This window comes from Dromiciops gliroides, chromosome 1 (assembly GCF_019393635.1).
Source record: "Dromiciops gliroides isolate mDroGli1 chromosome 1, mDroGli1.pri, whole genome shotgun sequence".
Lineage (NCBI taxonomy): Eukaryota > Metazoa > Chordata > Mammalia > Microbiotheria > Microbiotheriidae > Dromiciops > Dromiciops gliroides.
Genome location: NC_057861.1, coordinates 220,736,629 through 220,763,215, shown reverse-complemented (window position 1 = coordinate 220,763,215; position 26,587 = coordinate 220,736,629). Strand labels below are relative to the sequence as shown.

The window sequence follows — 26,587 nt, the reverse complement described above, 5'->3', positions numbered from 1 at the left end:
GTTCAGATTTCATCCATTCCACAGTGCCTTGGCCATGGGGGCTTATTCCATAAAACAGTGGGAAAGGCTGTTAAAATTAATAAAGGGAAGGCACTGCACAGGAAAGATGGGGGATTTAATGAGGGAAGAGGGGAAGGTGAAAAGGGAGAGGTGGAGGATTGGGTGAGCTAGAAGTGTTGGAAATTAAGAGAACAAAGGGGGTCATGTGACCAGTGAAAACTCTTTAAATCCTGTGCCTCTGATAGCATATGTATTACTCTACAATAGTCATCACCAGTTTTAAAGGTCCGCGGATTTCTAGGTGGATACAGACACAAGGCAAAGGTGTGGAGGAGGACGTTAAAGCTCACTCTCTCTCATATTCTCTGGCGAAAATAGATCAATCTCAGGCGTCGGGGCATCCTGACAGTCGCAGGATGGGGATGGGGGTAGTGATCCCGCACTGCATTTGGTCACCCTGCATTCTTTTCCCTTCACCACTTAGCCCGGAATTGCAGAGCACTTCCACTGACCTTTTCAACATCAGTTCTGGAGGCTGGTTTGTGATTGGTTTTGTTTTGTTTTGCTTTTGTTTTGTTTTGCTTTTGTTTCCCTTCAAAATTACCCAGACTCCTGGAGGGAATGACACCGCATATCAAGATGCCTCTGTGCATCAGCTGCAGGAGGAGCCCTTTAACGCGCGCGTGCGTGTGTGTGTGTGTGTGTGTGTGTGTGTGTGTGTGTGTGTGTGTGTGTGTGCGTGCGCGCGTGTGCTCGGCCCCTGATTTTGTGTGTATGGGTCGGTCTACCTCACACCCGCACTGCACACTGCATGTGGAAGGCAAGCAGCTCCGCCTTTGGTTCTCTGTTTCCTGCTGCTTCACGGCCACGTGAAGTTTGCAGAGGAGCGGAGCCGAGGGGGCGTCAGCCCAGTGGTGGCCCCGGTGCAGGCGGCGCCCACCTAGTGGGAAAAAGGCGGGGCCAGGATTGCCTGGCCTGAGTGATTCTCCACCGCGACCGCCTTTCCATCACTTTGGGGGGGGGGAGTCGGGGGGGAGCCTGAGGGCATTCATCAGGGCCCTCACTGACACTCTTCCTCCGTCCCCGTCTCCCCTCCCCCCCCGCAACCCCCCGCCCAAGTTTAAAAAAATGTACTTGGAATTAGAGTGAAATCCTAGGGGAGGAGAGGCTAGGGAAAGGGGGAGGGGAGAGAGCAAGAGAATGCAATGTTCGCTGTTCACCTCTCTGGCAGCAAGAGGCAGTGCTGAGCTTGGGCAGAGACAGAGCTAGCGCTGGTAGGGAGGCTGCGTTTTAATTGTGCTCTCATTCACTCACACCGAGAGGGTGCTACTGGGTACGTGTGTGTGCGCCTGTGTACAAGCCGTGGATCTCGCCTCTCTGGAGGTGCAGCGGAGCATTAGGGAAAGGGAAGAGAGCGGGGGAGAGGCAGACAGACAAGAACGGACTTTCAGAACGGGAGAAAGAGAGGAGGAAATCTCTGCACTTTGGGGGTCTGTCTTTGGGCTATTTCCTGGTCTCACAGAAAGAGGCAGTGCTGAGTTAGGAGGAAGGCAGAAATAGACCTTTACAGGGAAATATAGGGAGTGTGGCTGGGTGTATGTGTGTGTGCGGTGGAGAGGGAAGAGAGAGGCAGAGAGCGCAGCATTAGGCTTTTTTCCAGGAGGGCCGCCCCCCCCCCTTTCATTGTATGCTATTTATAGCCTTGCTGCAGATTTTTTTTTCTTCCTTAAAAACATCCCTCTTCGTGGATCTTCCTTGCATCTCTTCTTTCATTTGGGGGGGTTGGGTGGGGGGTGGGTGAGGGAAAAACCTGCTTTGGATCGGGAAGCACCGAGAGACCATCTTAGCAGCAGGGAAGAGAGAAGCCGTCGCAGGGAATCTATAAATACCTATAAATCATTATTGCTTTTTATATAAATACATAACTGTATCTGACTGACATCCAACCCAGCGGGCAGACATGGGGTGTTTGGGCAACAGCAAGACGGAAGATCAGCGCCTTGACGAGAAAGAGCGACGAGAGGCCAACAAAAAAATAGAGAAGCAGTTGCAGAAAGAGAGACTTGCTTATAAAGCGACTCACCGTTTGCTTTTACTGGGTAAGGCAGGAGGGGGATGCAACTGCCTGAGCTTCCCACGGCTGAAAATGTAGAGAAGCAATAAGCTAACAGGGAAATTGGATGAGAATGGGGGAGGGCAGTTGGGGGGGGGGGGTTGGTTCATGCAAACATGAACCGATTTTTGTTTGGTAATTAAGGTATCAGTGAGCTTGAAAGATAGTTGGACACCTCTGTAATGATCTGTAATCCTACTGTAATTAATATATGTATGTGTATATGTCTATGTGCATGTGTTGGTGTAAAACATGAATTCTGTTTTGTTTGGAGAAATGTCAATGGTATAAAGACGCATATTGCAATATAATTTTTTTTTTCCCTTGGCAGGGGCTGGTGAGTCAGGAAAAAGCACTATTGTCAAACAAATGAGGATCCTGCACGTCAATGGATTTAATCCAGAGTAAGAAGTGGGGATAGTTTTATTTATTTATTTGTTTGTTTTACTTCAAAGCTGCATATCCATTGTGACATTCCTGCATCCTGTTCAGAACTGTTTTCCTCATATAGATAAGTTTGTGGTATGGTCCAGGCATTTTTTTTTTAAGTAAGAAAATTTGTGGTTGTATTTTATCCCCTTACATCCCCTCTACTGTATCTTATATTGTTGCTACTGCAGTTGCCTTCACAGGCCCCTATGTAGCAACAACATGGCGACTACTTTTTAACATTGCAAATTACTAAATATTCACTGTTTATGTTTTTGTGATATAAAGATGCACATAAATATCAAGGCATATATTACTGGACATAATAAATCTTTTTTCCCTCTGGTGTTCAAAAGGAAACATTCAACAGAATGCAATTTGATTATCATGTAGCCTTGGGGTATATAGAATGTCAGTCTTGTGGACCCTTTCCCAAATTTCTATTAATCATTATATATTGTGATAACTAGATCGTTATCTCTCAGCTACCATCTTAATTTCAATTTATTTAGACAATTACAAATGGATGCTGGTTGTGTATAGATTTATGATAGTAAATATGTTATATATACATACAGGTTGCCATATATCTAGAGAGAGAAGACATGTTTTGGACAGGTGTTTATGCATGTATATGTATAAGTCTGTGTGCTTAATGTTTGTAGCTATAATTATACTGAGTTAAATTTAGATGTATTTTCAGAGTACTGCTTATGACTAAACATACACACATACACACACATACTAAAGAAATAATCAACATACACAGGAAATAAGAGGGGTGCCATCCATTCCCCCCCAAAAAGCTTTTCAGTTAATTGCCTTGGTGGACTTATCTGGCATAATTAAAAGCATCTTTTGCTGCACTTGATACCTGCTGCAGAGACAAGGCAATGAGTAAATGTTGAAGGCTTAAATGCCAAAGAAATAGCTGAAGATTTTGAAATCCTACTCACTTGATGGGGTTGATGGGAGCGATGAATTAAATTGTTAATAATTCTGTTTTAATACAGAGAAAAGAAACAGAAAATACTGGACATCCGGAAAAACGTTAAAGATGCGATTGTGGTAAGAATACATTTTAATTTTATTTTGCTTAATGTCTGCTTATTGCAGAACATAAATATTTTGCTTTCTACGATAATGTAGATCAAAATCCCATAATATTGTCATATTAAATGAATATAGTTTGACTTTCTATGTTATATTTATCCAGATTAAAATCTTTTTCTTTTACTTTTTTTCCAATTGTAGACAATAGTTTCAGCAATGAGCACTTTAATACCACCAGTTCCTTTGGCCAACCCAGACAACCAATTTCGATCAGACTATATCAAGAGCATAGCCCCTCTCTCTGACTTTGACTATTCACAGGTAAGTCTTGGGTTAAATACCTCATGGGATTATATTTTTAACCAATATGACAAAACTGCTTTTAATGAGAGGACTTAAAGATTGTTGAAAGAGAGCTTACTGCAGACACTTTGTACCTATTTCAATAAGTTGGTTAAACTTTTTGATTTAGGAAACTTTCAGTGTGCTTTGAATGTATGTAAACATTTCAGCAGGAGTTTGGGGTTTTCCTTAAATCAATGTCAACTTTATTTCTATTTTCAGAGTCTAGTTGTAAAAGAATGCTTTTATAAAACTTTAGCGTTATTTCTCTACAAGGAAATAGCATACAATTAATAAATCATGACTAAATGCATATCTTAAAATTTTAAGAAATTGAAATGTCTTGTCAAGCATTCATTTTGATAATAAAATGTTGAAAAAAAGATAAATAGGTGAGCTATTTTCTATACTGCATTGCATCAACAGCAGTGAAAATAACAGTCTAGTTTATTTTTAATACTCATATCCGTCATTTCAGATGGGGAAATGTGAGGTGTGCTCTGGGTAGAGTTATAGTTGATTTTTGACTGTTTGTAGTAGAGTGCTTTTCTAGTTTGGTTCATGGCCTGTGTTATTTAGGAGAAATTTAGTATCTATTTGTCATTTTGTTGGAAGTATTTGCTTATAGAGATAAGTTTAAAAGGTTCTTTTTCTGTGATTAACATTAACTTCTTAATAGTGTTGGTATTTGAAGGTCTGATAGAATGTATTTTTTAAAGGAAATCTCTATTCAACTTGTTTTGGCTACAGTTAAGCATAAACTTCTTCCTATGACACCTTTTTGACATTGACTGAATAATTCTAGCTGTTTTAAGTTTTTACAATTACAAGATCAGTTGTTTACTGTGTAGTGTGTTCTGATGTTTTCAACTAGTGTAATGCAGTGAGGGATAGAAGTTGCCTTGATTTTTATTTCATGACTCATATTTCCTAATGTGGTTTGGCTTCTGATAAATCTTCCACTTTGAATGTTCAAGATAAAATAATTCAAGCATCTTGTGGATCTGGAATTTAACATAGAGCTAGGTTGTACAGAAAGCTGTGACTGCAGAATACACCCACATACAGTTTATAATTGCTCACTTGGTGGGTAAGTTATCTAAAATGACAGAATCCTTTGGAAAAAAACAATTTAAATATTCTTGATTTTAAGATATGAAATATAACAGATGAACTTAGTAGCTTTGCTGCTATTTGAACAGATGAGATTGTTGTGTAAGTTGGTATAAGATCAATAAAGAATATTTTATGGGTGATTCTTAACAAGTGTAAAGATAATTATGTATTTTGAGTAAGAAAATGAAGTGACATATGGTTTTTTCTGGGTATTCTATCATGTCTTGTTTTCATGAGTTCAGAAGCAGATGAAGATAGCCCTATATTCATAGACATGCAGATCCAAAATTGAGAATGACAGACTTCTGAAATGTTTGTATTCTAATGAATCGAGAATAATTAGCGAAGCTTTTAATCTGAAACTACAAGATTTTTTTAAGAAAAAAATAAACTTCTCAATAAACTGTAGTTTACCAGTGATGAACCTATATTTTCAAAGAAATATCACGGTTACTTAAATGTGATATTTAAAATAATAAACATAAAAAAAAGAAAGGAAAATTAGGAATCAATGCAGCTGACTTGAAAATTTTTTGTTCCCTTTGGAAGTCTGGTATGCCTACCCATTGTCCTATCATTATATAACCAAGTCAAGTGAGAATATATACCAATGTTTAATTAATAATGTGACCTGGATTATGTAATCCAGGAAAATAATTTTAAAGTACATGCTATGTCCATTAAAAATGTACATGTAATCATTTAATCCGTGTGGTGAACTTTTCAAGTGAATTTATCACTAGTCCGCTCAAACATTGGTGTTGGTAATAGAGTTGGGTAGCTTCAGAATTTATATTTGATAAGCTTCTTTGAGAGTGATATAAAATCCAATGGTTCATTTTATAATAATATTCGATCGATTTAGAGGAGATAATTTTTTTTAAAATACAAATTTGTTGTTAGTAGCAAGAAAGTTGCCTAAATTCAGTGTTAGCATCTTATCTAGAGCTATTAGTGTTTTATGGTGGTTGAAGTAATATATAACTTATGAAATAATAATTGAGATGAGAAAATATTTCACCATTGCAATAAAACTATGAAGTTTTTTGTCTATTCTGTGGTAAAGTTAAATGATTTTTATAAAACTAAGAATTGCATTAGTATTTTTGTATGTTAATAATTTATATTTCTATAATGCTTTATCATTTTCTTAAGCATTTTAACATATAAGGATCAAATGTGATATTATACCAACTTTCTGAGGTGGGCTTAGTAGTAGTTAATTCATTTTGTGGTTGAGGAAATAGACTTTATGTTAAGTGACCTGCCCAAGGTGATACAATTAAAATCCAAGTCTTCTGAATTTCAGTTCAGTGGGGATTTTTCGCCTACCACTGATCTTGACATAAAATTTCAATATTTACAGAGCAAGGTTAGTTTTATTTTATTTTTTAAAATTTGGGGGTGGCTGAGCAATGAGGGTTAAGTGACTTGCCCAGGGTCACACAGCTAGTAAGTGTCAAGTATCTGAGGCTGGATTTGAACTCAGGTCCTCCTGAATCCAGGGCTGGTGCTTTATCCACTGTACCACCTAGCTGCCCCCAGTTTTATTTTTTGTAATGAATGTCGCATCTATATTAGAAATTACATGCGAACAACATAGTGAATGGTTTATTTTCACAATCTACCACCCTTTCATTTTAATTTAAATTTTATTTTATAAATTTAATCTTTAAGAATTGATTGATTTTCAGATTAGCTTAGTGTTGGATTTTACTATTCAGTAATATGTGGCCTTTCTAAATATTGAATGTATTGTTATTGGATGAAGACTTTATTTTTAAATAAGTTAAGGGAAGTTGATTTTTTTAAAGTAAGTCTAATTTTCATTTTGATGTGAGTATAGTAGTGTCATTATTTCTCTTGATATTAAAGATATTTACATGCCAAAATTCTCATTGGGTAATGAGAGTAGGGTAATTCAGGGTTAAATGGACCATTAAAGATTATCCAATTCAACACTTTCATTTTGTAAAAAAGGAAACCTAGGCACAAAGAAGTCAGGTATTCATCCCTAAAGACATATAGCTAGTTTAATGTTAGAGACAGGTGTAGAAACCAGGTTTCCTTATCGCCAGTTCGGTGGTATTTTTCTAAGATGTTTGAGCAAATGTTGATTGAGATTTGAAAAATTTGACAAACATCAATCCTGCTTTGTTGTGGTTTACACAACATAACCTTTGTGAAGAAAACGAAAAGACTGAGGGCTCATTATATTTCTAGTATTCAAAAACATTTTGTATTACCTAAGCATAGTGTTGAATGAAATATTAAAATTATTTAATCATAGAAAGTTGGCATATGTACATTTTTCATCTCTTAATGTCTTGAAAAAACAGTGGTTAAAAGGCCAGCCTTGTGATCTGAAAGACTTGAGTTCAAGTTCTTCTGATACATACTAAGTGTATGAAATGGGCAAGTCACTTAATTTTTAAAGTACCCCATTTGAGTCTTTAGAACTGCCAAGTTTCTTATCTACATGAGTAAAGGAAATTGTCATACTGAAAGCTTCCCAACCCAATGAAATCACAGATTCAGAAATTCAGATCTACCAGTTCCCTTACCAAAAAAAAAAAAATCTTAAGTTTACTTTAAGTGTGTATTACTATAGCAACTTTGGTTTTAAGGGAGATAGAACAATTAACCATTGTGGTATTGAACACATATCATAGAAGAGTCTAGTTAGTTTGTTATTAAAAGTAGATAGAGGGGCAGCTAGGTAGTGCAGTGGATAGACCACAGTCCCTGGATTCAGGAGGACCTGAGTTCAAATACGGCCTCAGACAATTAACAATTACTAGCTGTGTGACCCTGGGCAAGTCACTTACCCAATTGCCTCACACTCCCCCCCCCCAAAAGTAGATATAGCTAGATAGAGATACACAGAGATAATGCAGGTAAAATATTGAAATTTATTTTCTTTCTTAGGCTATCTAAAAATTCTTCAAACATACTGGATTCTTTTTCTTTCTTTTTTCAAACTTCATTAATTTCCATATGGATGAATGTTCAGTAATTTAGTTATAGTAAATGAAAGCATAATAGAATACAATTACACAGAAACTTTCTTTAAAAAACCTTGATCTGGAAGAATTTTTTTTTTGTTTTTGAACTTGAACCATAAAATAAATATAAAGAGTTAATATTACCTTTCAAAACTTTTGTATATTTTTTCTATATATGTTTAAATAGAAATATAAAATTTTATTTTTCATGTTTATATAGTTTAATTTAAAGTCAGCTATATTGGGGGTATATTTTCAGATTTAATATTTACATTTTTAAGATATCCTGCTTTTATACTTTAACATAATATAAAAACAGTATTATCATTTCTTATATATTAGATGCCCCATTTAAATGCTTCTAAAAATATATATTTTAAATGAAAGCAAACCATAAAGTATATAGTATTCAAGGTGATTTAAAACCTTTTTAGAAATTGGAATGAAGTTTTGAATGTGTAATATTACAGGTTCAAATATTATAATAAATATAGGATTTGTTTTAGACATGATTTTAAACTAAAACGTTCTATGAATAGACATTAAATAACTGGAAATCAACACACACTGCAATTTCAGGTGACACGAAATTGCCAAGAAGACAATTTCATTTTTGGCACTTGATGCGTTAAAAAATGACAACAAAAATTTATGATATTTCATGACTCTAAGCTTTGCACAGTGGCAGTATTGTAGCCAATGAGGTTTATCTGAGGTACAATTATTGCTAATTGAAAACTTTTCCTGTTATTTCATAACTGTAGCAATGCCAAATTAACTTAAAGTGCTATTTGAAAGGTGTGAATTTTACAGCCAAGGGACTGTAACTAAGAATATCGAGCATTATATTCCATATTTCACCTTTAAATTTCTCTTTTTGAGGGGCAGCTAGATGGTGCAGTGGATAAAGAAAGCACTGGCCCTGGATTCAGGAGGACCTGAGTTCAAATCCAAAATCAGACACTTGACACTTACTAGCTGTTTGACCCTGGGCAAGTCACTTAACCCTCATTGCCTTGTAGATAGATAGAGATAGATAGATAGATAGATAGATAGATAGATAGATAGATAGATAGATAGATAGATAGATAGATAGATAGATAGATAGATGAATAAATAAGTAAATAAATGGATTTCCTTTTTTGGTTGCTTAAATTTTTCCGTTAAATATATGAATGCATATATATAAATAAATGTGTGCCTATATAATATGTATATATACCCACAGCCACATATATATACTGTCCCCCTCTAATATAGCTGCCCCCTCTCTAATTTGTTAAATCAAAAAGACATAAAAAGGAGGTGGAGGATGCAAGTAAGTAATTACAAAAATGTCTAGCATGGTACCCTTTGAATATTTAAAGCTGGAAGGGACCTTAAAAACCATCTGTTCCACTGACTTAACAGGTGACGAAATTGAGCCTAAAAAGGTGGGGCAGCTAAGTGGTGCAGTGAATAAAGCAATGGCCCTGGATTCAGGAGGACCTGAGTTCAAATCCAAAATCAGACACTTGACACTTACTAGCTGTTTGACCCTGGGCAAGTCACTTAACCCTCATTGCCCTGTAGATAGATAGATAGATAGATAGATAGATAGATAGATAGATAGATAGATAGATGAATAAATAAATAAATAAATGGATTTCCTTTTTTGGTTGCTTAAATTTGTGCGTTAAATATATGAATGCATATATATAAATAAATGTGTACCTATATAATATGTATATCTACCCACAGCCACATATATATACTGTCCCCTTCTAATATAGCTGCCCTCCCTCTAATTTGTTAAATCAAAAAGACATAAAAAGGAGGTGGAGGATGCAAGTAAGTAATTACAAAAATGTCTAGCATGGGTACCCTCTGAATATTTAAAGCTGGAAGGGACCTTAAAAACCATCTGTTCCACTGACTTAACAGGTGACGAAATTGAGCCTAAAAAGGTGGGGCAGCTAAGTGGTGCAGTGAATAAAGCAATGGCCCTGGATTCAGGAGGACCTGAGTTCAAATTCAGCCTCAGACACTTAACACTTACTAGCTGTGTGACCCTTAACCCTCATTGCCACACTAAAATAAAACAAACAAACAAACAAAAAAAGGTTAAAAGGCATTCTCAACATACAAGTAGTTTGGCAGAACTGGGATTTTAATTCAGGTCTTCTGATTCCAAATCTATCATTTTTTCTACTATATCATGTGCTGCCTCTTGTTTTGTTTTGTTTTGTTTTGTTTTAATGAGATGAGTTGTACAGTATTAAGTTAACAAGTTAAAACAGGATGGCTTAGTTTCTTTGTCATACCCTACAACAAATATACTGAAATATCTATTTAATCATAAGGATGACTTAGGAAAAATGGCTTTTACCTCCTTGTTTATCATTCAGCATTTCCTCCCTTAAGTTATAATAATAAAGTTTAAAATTCTGTTTTTCTTAGCTGATCAAAAACTTGTCAGTTTTACTCTCTTTTAAAAAGCCCCCATCATTCTAATTTTGTAATGACAAGAACACTATCTTGAATGATATTGGAATTTCTTTCATTAAAATTAATGCTTATATAACTTTAGTGGTCACACAAAATAACAACTAAAAGAATATAGTTTTTAAAAAAGAGCATGGAGAAAAACTTTCCCAGGAGTTTGTGCTTGAGCTTACTTTGACCTAAAATATGCTACTCTTGTGAAGGAAATAGTTGTGGGCTACCAAATATAACCTACTACTCCATTGGTAGGACAACTAAACCAATAGTCATTATAGTTAAAGGAAATACAGACAGTATACTGTTTAGTGCCAACCATAATTCTTAAGGTAATTATCAATTAAGTTAGAGAAACAGAAGGAATTAAGAAGCAAAAGCTTTATTGGAAATATTGAGGAGAGATGGACACAATTCCTTATACATTTATAAGAAAATTCACAAACATTATGTTTTTATATAGACAGAACATTAAAATACCTCTAGATGAAATGTGGGGCCATTAATTTTTCTCTAGCAATACTTTTAGTGATCTAGTAGATGAGGCTTTTTAGTATAAGATTCCTAAGGGGCTTTGTGATGGGCTAAATACAGGCACAATCTTTACTTCAAATTATCTAGAAAGGAAAATAGACATTCAAATTTAACAGGGATTTGTTATGCCAAGTTACTTGCAGGAAGTTTTTGAAAATAAAAGTCAATTGATCCCATTTTTAATATGATAATAGGTATCTTTTTCTCTTCATCATTTTTCCTTTCCATATTTTTTCCCAAGCCTTCTCTGTGCTTAAAAAATAATTCCACAGTATACACATGCAGGAAATATTGGAGGACAGTTTTATCTTTGTTCTTTAGATGACTACTCTCAAAAAAAGGAAATTAAAATGTTCATCCTGGTTATAGTATTGTTGAACAAAATGCCACTAAACCAATTGTTTCGTACTCTGTACTGGATGGGTTGGTGGAGAATTTTGACACTTGTTGATAAAGCATTATTTTACCTTTAGTAATGAATTTATACCTAAATTACTTCACTTGAGAAAAAAGGATTAGTGCAAAGGTTTTAAAATTTTAATAGAATAAGATACCCTGTAGAGCACATAATGTTCCTAAAATGTTCAGTATTCACCTTATACTTTTAAAAATATTCTGATTCTGACACCAGCTTTCACTTCTCTAAGCCTCAGTTTCCTTATCCATAAAACTGAGACCTCAACAAACATAAGAGAAGTACTTTGCAAACCTTAAAGCACTATATTAATAAGTTTGTTATTAGTGGGGGTGTTGTTTTCATGCCAAAGTATTAAAGATAACTCAGTTATTGAAATGATAACTTCCTAGTTTATATGAACAAATTTTGTTCATGGCAAAGTCCTGTGATCCCAGAACATAGGTTGTTTACGGCTTTTCCTTTCCTCCCACATGTAAAGTGCAAAAGGTCACTTAGTATCAGACAAAGGCCTCATGTCTTCAGAGGGAGGGTAGAGTTGTCTCTGGAAGCTTGTCTGTATTGCTGAATGATATAATAGAAGTAAAAATCTTTTGAAATGTATAAAGTTCTAAATGAGTACAAGTTTCTTTATATACATTTGGCCTTTTTCATTTGCATTCATGACAGTGGGGAAAAACAAATTAAAATTATTTTTATGTTAATAATCAAAATTATATTTGTCCTTTTAAAAGAAAAAAATCCCTACTTCCTAGAAGGTGGTACCTAGTTAATAAGCATAAATTAGAATTTGTTTTTTGTCAAGGAATGTGGAATTTCTGACACAAGTGATACTTTTTATTTAGTAGGCGGATATGTTAACTAATGTCTGAAAACTGGTTAATGTAAATATTTACCAATTGCTGTTGCTTTTAATCAAAATGAATGAAGATCCAAAAAATAATAAAGAAGACTTGTCATTAACTCTTACCAAAATCCTGACCCACAACAATGTTAAGTTCCTGAACACATACTAAATGTTATCTGGTGAACATTGTTAATATTGAATTACTTGGTTAACAGTTTAGACTCTAATGGTAATATGTTTAGCAAGTAGAAAATTGGAGTAATTTCTAAGTGTATAGGCAGCTTTCAAATGCACATGTGCCTTCTGCCAAAACTAAACATTAATGAATAGGGATGTTTATATATCTATTAGGAAGGGTCTTTTATTGGTTTAAACAAATGCACTGATCCTTACTGCAAAATACAAGAGTGAACTTCAAATGTACTTGTAGGTAAATTAAAACTTTTTTTAAAAAAATCCTGGTTACTAATATTTTTAAGGCATAACATCTTATTTAAACAAATTATTGACCTTGGCAATAGAAATGTAAACAGGACCCTAATAAAGGAAATAACTAGTCTTTCCTGTTGCGATTTAGCAGGTATTTGGTCTTTAGTCAGAACTGGAGTGAATTCTGTGTAGTAGAAAAAAGAGACAGAGAGGTGAAGGTGAAGTTTTACATGGTGATTATTTGAGTTATCTCTGTCATGAAATTTAACTGGAGTTTCATGTCACTTGAAATAGAAGCTAAAGTAAATGGAAACTCTTCACTAGCATTAACATTTCTTTGAACTCAATTACTTTATCCTAAGAATCCAAATTCCTCACCTTTGCTTTCCCCAAAATATGGTCACACAACTATATCATTATACATTATTTGTTCATTCATTTCTTTTAAATATAAGTGGGGTGTTTAAATGAAACGTTATAGAAGGACTGATTAAAACCTATAAGAAAATGTTACCTTGTTGAACATTAAAATAATAGTGGCAATTAGCTTAAAAGGGAAAATCACCCAAAATAATTAGCATACCCAAAATGATGCAACAGCATTATTTTTGAGTAATTTCAAGACTGAAATACAGTAAAACAGCAGTCACCTGGCTCGTTTGGTGGAGAGGTTAAAACTGTTTTCCAATTAAATGAGGATTGGACCACCGATGCAGTAACATTTGCCCGAGAAAGTATTCCTTTGCATAGGATGAGGGGACTCTTGCCTGTTGGAGCTTTGACTCGTTCACAATTGTATTGGTTGATTTCTCAATTATATATTTTTAGAAGTACTATACTTTGCCAACCACAAATCTTCAGTCTAGTAACCAAACCAACAACCCACAAAGTCAACACACTTTGAAAGAGGTCTCATAAAAGTACAAAGTTAAGGTTGTTTTTGATGACTTTAGCTAAAACAGAATAAATCCAGAGGGAAATATCTTCCCCAAACTTTACACAAATAGAATGAAACTTAAGCACTCCATAAGAAATATGAAGTACTTAAGGCATAGGTTTTAGTTATAAGTGTAAGAAACTAGAGATGACTCAGAAAAAAAAAATTGGAAAATAGGTTAAAGAAATTAGCAATGAAAATGTAAATCTTTCTTTGTCCCTGATTCTCCTATCAGGATAAACTTAGTTTTACTCCATGTTAAAGTAGAACTACAGAAGGGTTTCAGAAATTTTGGGCAAATCAATGAGAATATAGTTTGAATATAACTCTTCTTTATTACTCTAACCTGCACCTCATAGCAGATTACACAGTGTTGGGTAACATCTCCATTTGGAGGGCATAGGTTTTAGAGATGCTTATTTCTATTCACATATGTGAATTCATTTTTGTGCCAATCCTTTACTTTGCTCTCTAAATTCTTATTATTTTTTCTGAGAGAGTCTCAGTCAGATTTTTTTTTTACCTAAAAATTTTCTCTAAATTTTCTTTTCTTTTCTTTTCTTTTATTATTTTTTGAGATTGTGTCTGTCTTTCCCAGTATGGAAGTGCAGTAGCAACTCACTTGGACCTGATCTCAATAACAATTGGCATGAAATTTTTAACCTGCTCTATTTTTCTGACCTGGCCCTAAAGCAGTTCACCCAACTTATGGTGCCATTGGCTCATAGAGCCTCATCCTATTGGTGCTAGACTTAAGGTAGACACCCCATCACAGCTTTAGCTCTACTGTAGCTCAGAACTCCTAAGATCCATCAGCTTTGGCCTTCTCAACAGCAGAAAATACATGGGTCTCCATACCTAGAAAAATTTCCCTTTTAATAAAAAAATACATATGCTGGCTTTTTATTGTATAGAAGCTGAAACAGTATCCAGGAAATTATATCAGGAATCATAAACAAATGAAATTATGCTAGAGTGTACGAGAAATCCTAAATCTGCAAATCAAAAACATTTCCTCTTAGAATCATAAAATCTCAGAGTTCAAAAGTACCTCAGAGGCCAAGTCTAATCCCTACCAAAGCATGAATCCTTTCCACAACATGTCCTACAAGTGGTCATCTGGACTCTCCTAAATAGAGTGAAAGGGAATTTTCTGCCCAACTACATCACTCAAAAAGGGCCCATTCAATTTGGGGATAACTTTAATGGTTAGGCAGTCATTTTTATATATTAAGTCTAAATCTTCCTCCCCATAATTTCCATTTATTAGTTCTAGTTTTGCCTTCTGGAGTCTGCAGAACGAGTCTTGACCCCCTTCTACATGATTTATGCCCATGATGACGAATCCATGAAACATAAGTGTTAATACTCCCAGCATTAGTGAAGATTACAATTTATCCAATACCTTTCAACCTATTTGAATCTTGTTCATGTCTATACATAAATCTTCTACAAAGGACCTCTTTGAACACATTGGAGAACTTCTCCTGGGTCTTCTAATATTCCATCAATACCAGTAAACACTTGACTTATGTTTTCTTCTTTAAACCTTCTTTCCTCCATGCCCCAAATTCCTTTTCTTTAGCTAAATCTGATCATGATTTAAGCCTCCACACCATCTTGACTTAACTTCCTTTTTATATACTTAGTACAAATCATATTGTACAAGATGCTAGAGATGATATAAGCCTTAGATCACAGAACTCATCCTTATGGAGTTAACAATCTAGTAGTTGAATATGACAGTAAGATTATACAGTGTCCTCTTTTGTACTCCTTCAGGACTGAGAATTAAAAGGAAACACAGTTGGCATGATCCAGATTTCATTTTTTGGACCAGATATGTGTTTTCCATTTGTTTAGGGAACTTACACTGGGGAAACTGTATCTATGTTGTTTTTCAGTCATTTCAGTTTTACCCAACTGTTCATGACTCCATTTGGGGTTTTCTTCAAAAAGATACTGGAGTGATTTGTCATTTCCTTCTCTAGCTCATTTTACATATGAGGAACTGAGGCAAACTAAATTACATGACTTGCCCAGGGTCATCCAGATAGTAAGTATCTAAAATTGAATTTGAACTCAGATCTTCCTGACACCAGGGCTGGCATTCTATCCACTGTATGACCTAGCTGCCCTTTCTATAGGCATTTGCTATACCACTCACACTCAGAGAATAGCCCCAGTAACTGAGAGGGTTAAATGACATAACCCAAACTAGGCAGAACCAGGATCCAGATATTCCTGATTCCAGGTGCAGCTTTCTGTCCACCATGCCATGCTGCCTTTTGTGATCCATATGTACAGAACTTAGCCAGTTTTGTTGATCGTCATTACTTGCTCGCATATTCATGACCATCATGTGCAAATAATATGACAAAATAGAAGTAGATCTAAGCAGTGCCATAATTGCTTTCCTTGAACCTTCTTTGTGACACTAATTCAAAGCTCCTTCAATTGTTCTACATTACTTTACACATCTAGTCCATTCAGCCACTTCCCTTACTGGACACTAGCAATTTATTTTCATCCTGATGCCCCTAAATAGCCTTGTAGACTTGTAATCAACTATCCCTTTTCTAACTGATCCCAAGTTGGAGAGTAATGCTGCTGCTGATAATAATAATAATAATAATAATAATAATAATAATAATAAGTAATACTTATATGATGCTTTAACATTTGCAAAGTGACACACACAATTTTATCCTTTAAACAACCCCACTGTGAGGTACATAAAAAGGAGGAAACTGAAGCTAGGGAGCAAACTTTTCTACATCCCACAGAATAGGACCTGCACAACTCTACCCCTTGGCGTCAAGATCTCTGTGGCAAACACAAATTTTTTGAAAAATTAATTCATAAGATAGATGGGAGCGGCAAGCGTGGTGGGGTGAAATTTTTAAGGAGGGGAGATTTCTTCTTTGAAAAGGTAGTTATTTGAATCAAAGAATGTCAGTTTTAATTAGGTATAGAGGTGGGAGGGAAGGGATTCTAGACATAGGGAATAGCATGAAAAAAGACACGGAGTCAGGAAAGCATGGGCTTATATTAAGGGATAGCAAGTGGTCCAGTTTGGTTGGAGTACTGAGCACATGGAGGTGTACAATAGGAAATAATTCAGGAAAGAATGGTACTGATTATATCAGTCCCAAAATGTGGTTCCAAAAATATGAAGTTGGGTAGCTAGATGGCGCAGTGGATAAAGCACTGGCCCTGTATTCAGGAGGACCTGAGTTCAAAGCTGGCCTCAGACACTTGACACTTACTAGCTGTGTGACCCTAGGCAAGTCACTTAACCCTCTTTGCCCTGCAAAAAAAGAAAGAAAGAGAAAGAAAATATGAAGTATTATTCCAAATGTGGCCTGAAAAGAGCAGATTACTACAGGACTATCACCTATCTTCCCCTTTTATTGAATGTTATACTTCTATTATTATAGCTCATAATATCATTAGCTTTTATTGTCTCCTGAATTAAGTGGATGACTTATTGAGTTCAAAGCTACTTAGACTCTTTGGTCTTTTCCCCTTTAACCTGTTTTCCTGCCTGTACTACTTATACAGGTGTGTTTTTTAGTTCAAGTAGAGGAATTTACATTAATCCCTCTTAAGCTGTTAGCTTCAAATACATCAGTCTTTCGTTTGCTTTGGATCTTTAGAGCATCATACAGAAGTGAATTCTGTAGACAACTTAAAGTTACTATCTTTAAATACCAAAGTTATACATTTTTAATTAATAGAAACGATGCTCTATATGACATCCTTTCCTGTCTCAAGGCTATTTATCCCTTTGAATTAGTCAATCAGTGAACAAGTATTAAGGCAGGCACTATGCAAAGCACTGGGGATAGATAAAGAGTCAAAAGATATTCCTTTCCCCAAAGGAGCTCACAATGTAATGGGAGAGCCAACATACAAGCAAAAATATATACGAGCTATGTACAGGATAAATAAGGAGTAAATAACAGAGGGAAGGAACTAGAATTGAAAAGATTTGGGAATGACTTCCTGTCAAAGATGTCTGAAGGCCAGTAGACAAAGATGAGAAAGGGAAAGCCTTCCAGGAATGGGGGACTGCCAGAGAAAATGGCTGGAGCCAAGAGATGGAGTGTCTTTTTCATGGAACAACAAGGAGACCTGTGTAACTGGGGTGAAGAGTATATGGTGAAGAATAAAGTATAAGCCTAGAAAGGAAGGAGGGGGCTAGGTTATGAAGTGCTTTAAACTCTAGGCAGAGCATTTTGTGTTTGATCTTGAAGGGGACAGCAAGGCACTAGAGTTGATTGAGTAAAGGGGTTACATGGTTGGACCTGTGCTTGAGGAAAATAAGTTTGATCGCTAAATGGAAGATGGATTGGAGTATGCAGAGACTTGAGGCAGCCAAATCCACCAGCAGGCTGTTGTAATAGTCCAGGCATGAGGTAATGAGGGCCCGCACCACTGATTACAATGTCAGAGGAGAGAAGGAGCTGGATTTGAGACAGGTTACAAAGGTAAAATTGTCATATTGTGGCAACAAACAATATGGGAGAGAGGGAGAGATTGAAAAATCAGGGACGGCACCTAGAGTGAGAGATTGGAAGGAAGGTTTTGCTCCCTAAAGTACTGAGGAAGGTAGGAGGGGGGTTTATGGTTTAGAAGAAAGGATCATGAGTTCAGTTTTGGACATGTTGAGTTCCAGATATCTTCTGAAGGTCTACTTTGAAATGTCCGAAAGGCAAGAGGAGATGCCAAATTGGATGTCAGCAGAGAGATTGGAGCAGGAGAAATAGATTCTAGAATCATCAGCATAGAAATGGCCATTGAATTCATGGGAGCTTCTTTATAGTCTGTACTTTAGAGTTGACCCTAGCACTGATAGATTATATATGTGACTTGTCAGGGTTAAATAGCCAGTTTGTGTCAGAGGGGGAACTTCAATCTAAATCTTCTCAGCTCTAAGGCCATTTCTCTCTCCACCATGCAACACTACCTCCATGTTAATAATTGTTTTTTCCTGTCAGTTTGTTGAATGGATTGGGGAAACCACATAAGGAAGCTTGCCAGAATTGGGTGCAAAATAACAATTGTAAGCATAGAGAGCTTCAGGAACTCGCCTGTTAATAAAGCATGTGAACTTTAAGTCAATGGACTTTGTACCATATTCTCATAGGTAGCTTTAAAAAAAAAGCTATCAACTAATTTTTTGATGTCTTTCATATATTTGAGGCTACTGGTTAAGTGACTTCTAGATAGATGGCTTCTTCTGCAAAAGGTCCTCTGCTTTCGTAATTTTCATACTTTTGAAAATTTCAAAAAGGTAGCTTTTAAATACAGATTCCAGGGCTTAAGGTTCAGTTCTCTGAGCTAATAGCTTAAACTTATGTGTCAGTTACTGAGCAGGTAGGTGGCATAGTAGACACAGTGCTGGACCTGGAGATGGGAAGAATCATCTTCCTAAGGTCAAATCTGGCTTTAGACACTTAATAACGGTGTGATCCTAGACAAGTCACTTAACCCGGTTTGCCTCAGGTTCCTCATCTGTAAAATGAGCTAGAAAAAGAAATGGCAAACCGTTCCAATATCTTTGCCAAAAAAAAATGGGATCACAAAGAGTTGGACATGACCAAAACAACTGAACGACAACAAATATCAGTTATTATAATGATTGTTGCTTGATGATATGGGTCATATGAATGTGGTCCTCACTACATATCTAAATTTTAAATGATAAATATTATTTCACATTCAGCCAGATCTTAAAAGGATACTGATTTTTTCATAGCTTCCCATGAGAATTTACTTAGAGCTGACTTATGAGAAATTAAAACTCTAAATCTCTTGTCAAGCAACAGAAGCAAGTATTTTCACTAAAAAAATAATCTCGTTAAACTATGCAGTATTTATTTACACATTTGAATAATCATGTCATTCTGACCATTTTCAACAAGCTCTTAATCATTTGCATTTGAAGGGAATTATAGTTTTGGTTAATTTGAATCTTCCATCTGTGACATACTTCTCTTAAATAGTTTATCAAAGTAAAGTAACTTAATTTTTTCATAAAGAAACGAGTATATATAAATGTGTGTGTATGTAAATGATCAGATTTCTACTTTTGTCAGTCAGCTTAAAGCACTGAATGGTTGGTTCAGTGTAAAATTTGTGCACAATAAGACAGCTGACCTGACATAACAGTCTTGATTCAAACATTATTTGTTGTCAGTTCCTGAGGGAACTAGCTGATGGAAGCTTTGTTGCTGAGTCATCTAAAACTTCTATGGACAAAATAGAGACAATATACTTCAGAGGATAATCTTGCTCTTCTCCCTGGAGAAAGGAGAGAAATGAATTGATGAATATTTGCACTGAAGTTTCAAATACTCTTAATACTTTTATATGTCACTGATTGTTATAGGCAGAATATTCAAGAATGTCTCATCCATATTTGCCAATAGAAGAAAATTACAAATGTAAGCATAGGTATTTTAACACTTTATTGTAAAATTATTTTAGGAGGAAAAAGTCTATTAAATAACATTTTATTTGTGAAAATTATGAGGAAATAATACTGATTAGGCATATTTATCTTAAAGTAAAGGGTGAAGCAATGGGAAAGAGGAGGATTTTTTTTTCTTTTTAAATCTAACTATGCAGCCAATAAAAGTTATAAAAAATTGGACAGTCTGGACACTTCCAAATATAAGGCATAAACTTTGCATAGTCTGCATTTCTCTGCAAATCATCTGCTCAAGCTTGATGTTATTCCATTCCTCTACCATACCTGCACAAAAATGCCTTGTCTGAATCTCACTTTTCTCATTTGTAACTTGAAGGGGTTAGACTAGGTGGTCACTAGGATCCCACCCAACCCTCAATCATTTGATGCCTGTGATGTAAGTCAAAATGCCAACATTACATATAAACCATGGACCTAAGGGCCAACATCGCAGAAAAACTGACAGGTGTGCAACATTTTGGGAAAAAGTTCACGTTTAGGAAGAAAATTATATTATTACTTAGTTCTTAGCCTTATTTGTACTGGACTGAAGTGAAGGCAGGATGAGGGCATCTAGGTGGCACAGTGGATAAAGGACTTTACCTAGAGTTAGGTCACTGAACTTGTTTTCCTCAGTTTCTTCAGCTGCAAAATAGGAATAATAATAGCATGTACTTCACAACATCATTGTGAAAATCAAATGAGATAGTATTTATAAATTGTTTAGCATGGTGCCTGACACAAAGTAGGTGCTATATAAATGCTAGTTATTATTACTATTAAGTTAAATATAATTGTATAAGGGAAACAAAATGGCATGTCAATGAAACAGAGCATTTAAAAATATTTTTGATGGAAGAAACAGCTAAAACAACTTTGAAAAATAAATTGGAAGTCAAGAGAAAAATTTTAAAAGTAACCATAAGTGTACAATCTGAAGGGACTTTATCAGGATGAACTGTTAACATTCTAGTAGGAAGGGAGTGTTTTTTAAAAAAGGTTTTTGATAATCTCACTGTCACAAGGAGTTATAGAGCTAGTCAGTTGATTCAGAAAACCCATAAATAGTTTTCTTATATTTTGAAGATGTACAAAAAAAGATAAGGAGGAAATAGCGATAAAATGGTATCAAAGATGAGAGAATTTGTTGTTAGATCATTGGATTGTGTAAATAGATCAATTATATACAAACATAGAAGGAATGATAATATTGGATATCATTTGAAATTCATTTTCATCTAAACTGGTCAAAAGGGGTAAGAACACACACTCACACAAAAGAGTTTGATATAGAAACATATAGTTAATTCAATAGGGATAAAGAAAGCAACTTAAAGAGAAGAAAGAGGAATATAAGAAGCATAATAGATTCAGGGAGAGTTAGATGTGACCAAAATAAACCTCAAGATTGGTGAGAGGATGGTGAAGAAAGGTTAAAAGAGAAAAAATAGTTATTAATGGGAATAGAGAAATATAGAAAAGAAAAAAAGAATAGAATGGAGAGAAATAAACAATTAATCTTCATAACTGTGAACGTGAATAGGATGAACTCACTCCTAAAATAGAAGAGGTTATCAGAACGGATTACAAAGCAAAATCCATCAATACATTGATTATAAGAAATATATTTGAAAAAGAGTTAAAATAAAGGGTTAGAGAAAATCTATTAGGCTTCAGCTGAACACCAAAAAAAGCACAATTTGTGATTATGATTTCGCACATCTAACAAAAAAAGAAAAAAAAAACCTAATTTAGGAATACAATTAAAAATATAAGAAAACCACAAAGTACCTCAATTAAACACCAAAATAGAAATCCTAAAATTTAAAAATAAATTAACAAAATTGAACGCAAAAATAAATTAACAAAAAAAGCTTTTTAAAAAATTAAGTAAGTAAATAAATAATTTGATTAAAAATAAGAGGAAAACTGTATTACAAATATCAAAAAGGAAAAAGGAGAATTTATAAGAAATGAAGTGAAAGATATTAGAAACTATTTTTGCCTATGTGTTAACAAAGCAAGCAAATTAAATGAAGTAAATTAATTATTATGAAAATCTAAAATACACAAATTAACAGAATAAGAAATAGATAATTTAACTCAATTTGAGAGGGAAAAATTGAACACACTAAAATGAACCTCCAAAGGAAAAAAATGGAATGAGATGGATTTACAAGTGAATTCTAGCAATCATGCAAAGGACAATTAATTTTAGTATTATATCGGTTTGCAAAAATAGTAAATGAAGGGATCCTACCAAATTCTTCTGGTGACAAAGGTATGGTTTTGATGCAAAAACTATGGAGAATCAAAACAAAGAAAAGCAAAGGCTAACATCCCTAATGAATAGCAAGACAAAAATGTTAAATAAAGTAATAGCAAAGAGGCTAAAATTACATATCACAAAAGTTATACAATTTGGGGCAGCTAGATGGCGCAGTGGTTAAAGCACCGGCCCTGGATTCAGGAGTACCTGAGTTCAAATCCAGCCTCAGACACTTGACACTTACTAGCTGTGTGACCCTGGGCAAGTCACTTAACCCCCATTGCCTGCAAAAAAAACCAAAAACAAACAAACAAACAAAAAGTTATATAATTTGACCTGTTTGGATTTATATTGAGAATATAGAATTGGTTTAATATTAAGAAAACTATCAGCTTAATTAACTACATTAATAGTAAAATCTGTAAAATTCATGATTCTATCAAAAGATGTAGAAAAAGAAAAAGCTTATGATAAAATACAATGCACATTTCTGTTGAAAAAAATACATTCGATGACATAAGAATAAATGGACCTTTCCTTAAAATGATAAATTTATGTATATATGTATATATATATATACATACACATATATACACATGTACATATATGTGCATGTACACATGTATGCGTGTGGATATATGTATAAAATATTTATATTAGGTCTTTTTATGGCAACAAAAACCCAGAAAACTAAGATCCCCATCAATTGAGGAATGGCTGAATAAGTTATGTTATACGATGGAATGAATATGATGACTAATGTGCGAGGATATATGGTGATTTCAAAAGAGACATTGAAAGACATATGAATTGATGCAGAGTGAAGCAGGAAGGACCTGAAAAAAAGAAGCTATACTATACCATCCATGTTATAAAAATGAACACGAATTCTATAAACTGATTAAGGATGAAATGATCAGAACTAGGAGAACAACCTATACAATAACATGAACAATATAAGTAAGCTGTAATAACCATGATCACTATAATAACTATTCATGTTTCCAGAGGACTGATGGTGAAACATACTATTTATTAGAGGTGATGATGGATTTAGTATATAGAATGAGACATAGAGTATGTGTATGTGCACTTTATATGTATTTGTTATAATAATTGTTTTTCTTTTTTTCTTTTTTTAGTAAGATAAGTATGAGGGGGAGAAAATAGATTTCTGTTCATTTTTTTAAATAGAGAATTGGAGAAATGCTACAGATGTGAATTTACAGTTTGAAATGCTATAGATGTGAACATATACTTTCCAAAGAGATTTATATTATTGGTTTTATGTAACTATTTTACTTGTTACAAGAGACCTTTCATGAAGGGGGTGTAATCTGTAAATGTTTGTAATAGAAAAACAAACTACCAATAGAACATTTTTTGAAAAACATATTTTTAAAAAAAAGAAAGATGGTTCACACTCACTCACTGTATGTATACCCCAAAGTACTTTTCTAGGCCTATTTTGTTTTCTGTTTATTCTCTCACTTTATGGCCTCATAAGTACCCATGACATCCATTGTCATCTCTGTGTAGGTGACTTCCAAAGCTTTATATCCAGCAATAATCTTTCTCTTTAGCTCTAATCCAGTATCTAAAACTGCCTATGAGACATTTTGAACTGGCTATCTTAAAAGCTTTTTAGATTTAACATGTACAAACCACAACTTTTTATCTGTCTCTCAAACCCAGCCCCCTTCTTACCAAAACTTCCTTATTTCTGTTGAAGGTATCATCATCATCCTTCTTAGTCAACCAGCTTCTCAACCTCAGTATCATTCACTTCAACTTCCTTTTTCTTACCACCCATATCCACTCAGTTGCTAGATTTTCACCTTCTTGTTTCTTTCTCTACAATGTCTCAAAGGTCTCCTCTTCATGACCATGCTTCAGGCCTTCATCAAATATCAATGGGATATTTCAGTAGCCTTCTATTAGGTCTCCCTATGTCAAGATGCTGTCCATTCTAATCCATCTTCGACAGTATCTGCCAAAATATTTTTTAAAATTTTTATTTATTTTTTCTGAACTTAAGAAATTAAGCAAGCATTTCCATAACATAGTAGAATAGAAAAAAAGATGATCGTACATGAAACTGCAAATCTATTATGTACAACTTACTATTCTTTTTAAATATATAATAAATTTATCATGAACTTAATTTATTTTCTTTTTTTCCCTTCCCTTATCTGTCCCCTTCCTATAGAGATAGCTACCATTAGACGTGTGTGTGTGCACGTAAAACCATTCTATACATACTTCTATTTATCAGTTCTTCCTCTGGATGCAGATAGTATATTCCTTCATAAGTCCTTTATAGATAATTTGGGTATTTATAGTAGTCAAAATGACTTAGTCACTCCAGGTTGTTCTTTTTTTTTATGTATAAGGTATTTTTTTTATTTTTTCCATTACATGTAAAGATTAGGTTGTTCTTAAAACAATACTGTTGTTACTGTATACAACACTCTCGGTTCTGCTTAAAGTAATTTTCTTAAAGTTCAAATTGTACCATTCTCCCTATCCCAAACCTACCCTACCTCAACACACAGGAAGCTCCAGTAATGCTCTTTACCTCTAGAATCAAATATAAACTCCCACCTTTTTCATTTGTTTTGCAGGGCAATGAGGGTTAAGTGACTTGTCCAGGGTCACACAACTAGTAAGTGTCAAGTGTCTGAGGCTGAATTTGAACTCAGGTCCTCCTGAATCCAGGACTGGTGCTTTATTCCCTGTTCTACCTAACTGCCCCTTCACCTTTGTAATTTAAACCTCTTAACCTGTCCCTTTCCTACCTTTCCAGTCTTCTAATAAATAACTCCTTTCCATGTACTTTGTGATTCAATCATATTAACCTGTTCAATGCTCTTATCTCCCATCTCTGTGTCTTTGCACTGGTTATCCTCAATGCCTGGAATGCACTCTTTCCTTAACCCCATTTATTTGAATCCCTGGTTTCTATCAAGAATCAGCTCAAGTTCTACCTTCTACAAGAGGCCCTTCCTGATTCTCTCAAACATATGCACATACCAGCTGCTAGTGTCCTCCATACCAAAACTTCCATATATTTTTAAAAATATATTTTACATAAATATGTCTCTACACATATACACATATATTCTCATCATTGTAATGTAATGTCTTTCAGGAAAAGACTATCTTATTTTTATTTTCTTAACCCCAGTACTTAACCGAATGCCTCTCATTCAGTGGGTGATTAAAAAATACTTGTTTGGTTAAAATTTTTTGTATGTCAATAGAGAGGTATTATCAGTGATGTTAGCTTTTGAATACCAAAACAATACATGTTAAAATGTATTTTATAGGAATACATTGAACAAATAGTATGTAATTTTAAATATTTTAGCATCAATCTTGTTAATATTTCAAATAACCTGAATTTAGCAATTTCTCTGTCATTCTCCCCTTGTATTTTTGAGTTAATAAAGGAATTGGCATACATTTTTGAAAAACAATGTAAAAAATGGCAGTTATCCACTCTCAGAAAGCAACAGAAACTCTTTTTAAAAATTGTAAACATGGCATCATAGAAAATAGTGACTCTGGATAAAATTTTTTAAAAGACAGATGGATTGAGGTAATTTTTCATTGTCATTTTCTTCAAGGTTCTATTGACCATTGTTTTTGCTGAGTCTGCTATTAGGCACCTAGGTGGTGCAGTGGATAGAGCACAGGACCTGGAATCAGGAAAGACCTGAGTTCAAATCTGGTATCAGACATGTATTAGCTGTGTGACTTGGGTTAGATCACTTATTTAATCTCTGTTTGCCTCACTTTCCTCAAATGTAAAATAGCAATAATAATAATAGCACCTACTTCACAGAGTTGTTGTGAGGATCAATTATGAAATAACTTATAATGTATCTGTCACACAGGAGATCCTATATAAATGCTATCATTATTATGTTATTATATATTATATTATCATTATCATTATTATTATTATTTCTCCTGAAAGTGAGTGAACATGGAAATCAGACTGTAGAAAATTGGATTGATTAGAGGGAAGGAATCTTTAGAAAACTGAGGGTTTGATTCAGCTGTTACTTTGCTCCCCTTTATTCTTCTGTAGGTGTGAGCTCAGAGAGGGAGCTTCTCTTACTGTTAGTTGAATCTTT

At 34.6% G+C, this 26,587-nt stretch overlaps 1 protein-coding gene and 1 pseudogene across 2 annotated transcripts in view; both read left to right on the top strand.

Moving 5' to 3' along the window:
- GNAL (G protein subunit alpha L) overlaps window positions 1–26,587 on the top strand; it is a 499,698-nt gene that overhangs the window by 237,268 nt on the left and 235,843 nt on the right. Inside the window, exons 1-4 of one of the 2 annotated variants that reach the window (XM_043977802.1) lie at window positions 1,798–2,099; window positions 2,445–2,517; window positions 3,556–3,610; window positions 3,797–3,916. In XM_043977802.1, the coding sequence (XP_043833737.1) occupies window positions 1,961–2,099; window positions 2,445–2,517; window positions 3,556–3,610; window positions 3,797–3,916 (387 nt within the window). In that variant the 5' untranslated portion in view covers window positions 1,798–1,960. Of the gene's footprint in view, window positions 1–1,797; window positions 2,100–2,444; window positions 2,518–3,555; window positions 3,611–3,796; window positions 3,917–26,587 lie in introns of those variants that run through there. The other variant, XM_043977801.1, reaches the window with a different exon arrangement.
- Window positions 8,729–8,885, top strand: LOC122737862 (annotated as a pseudogene).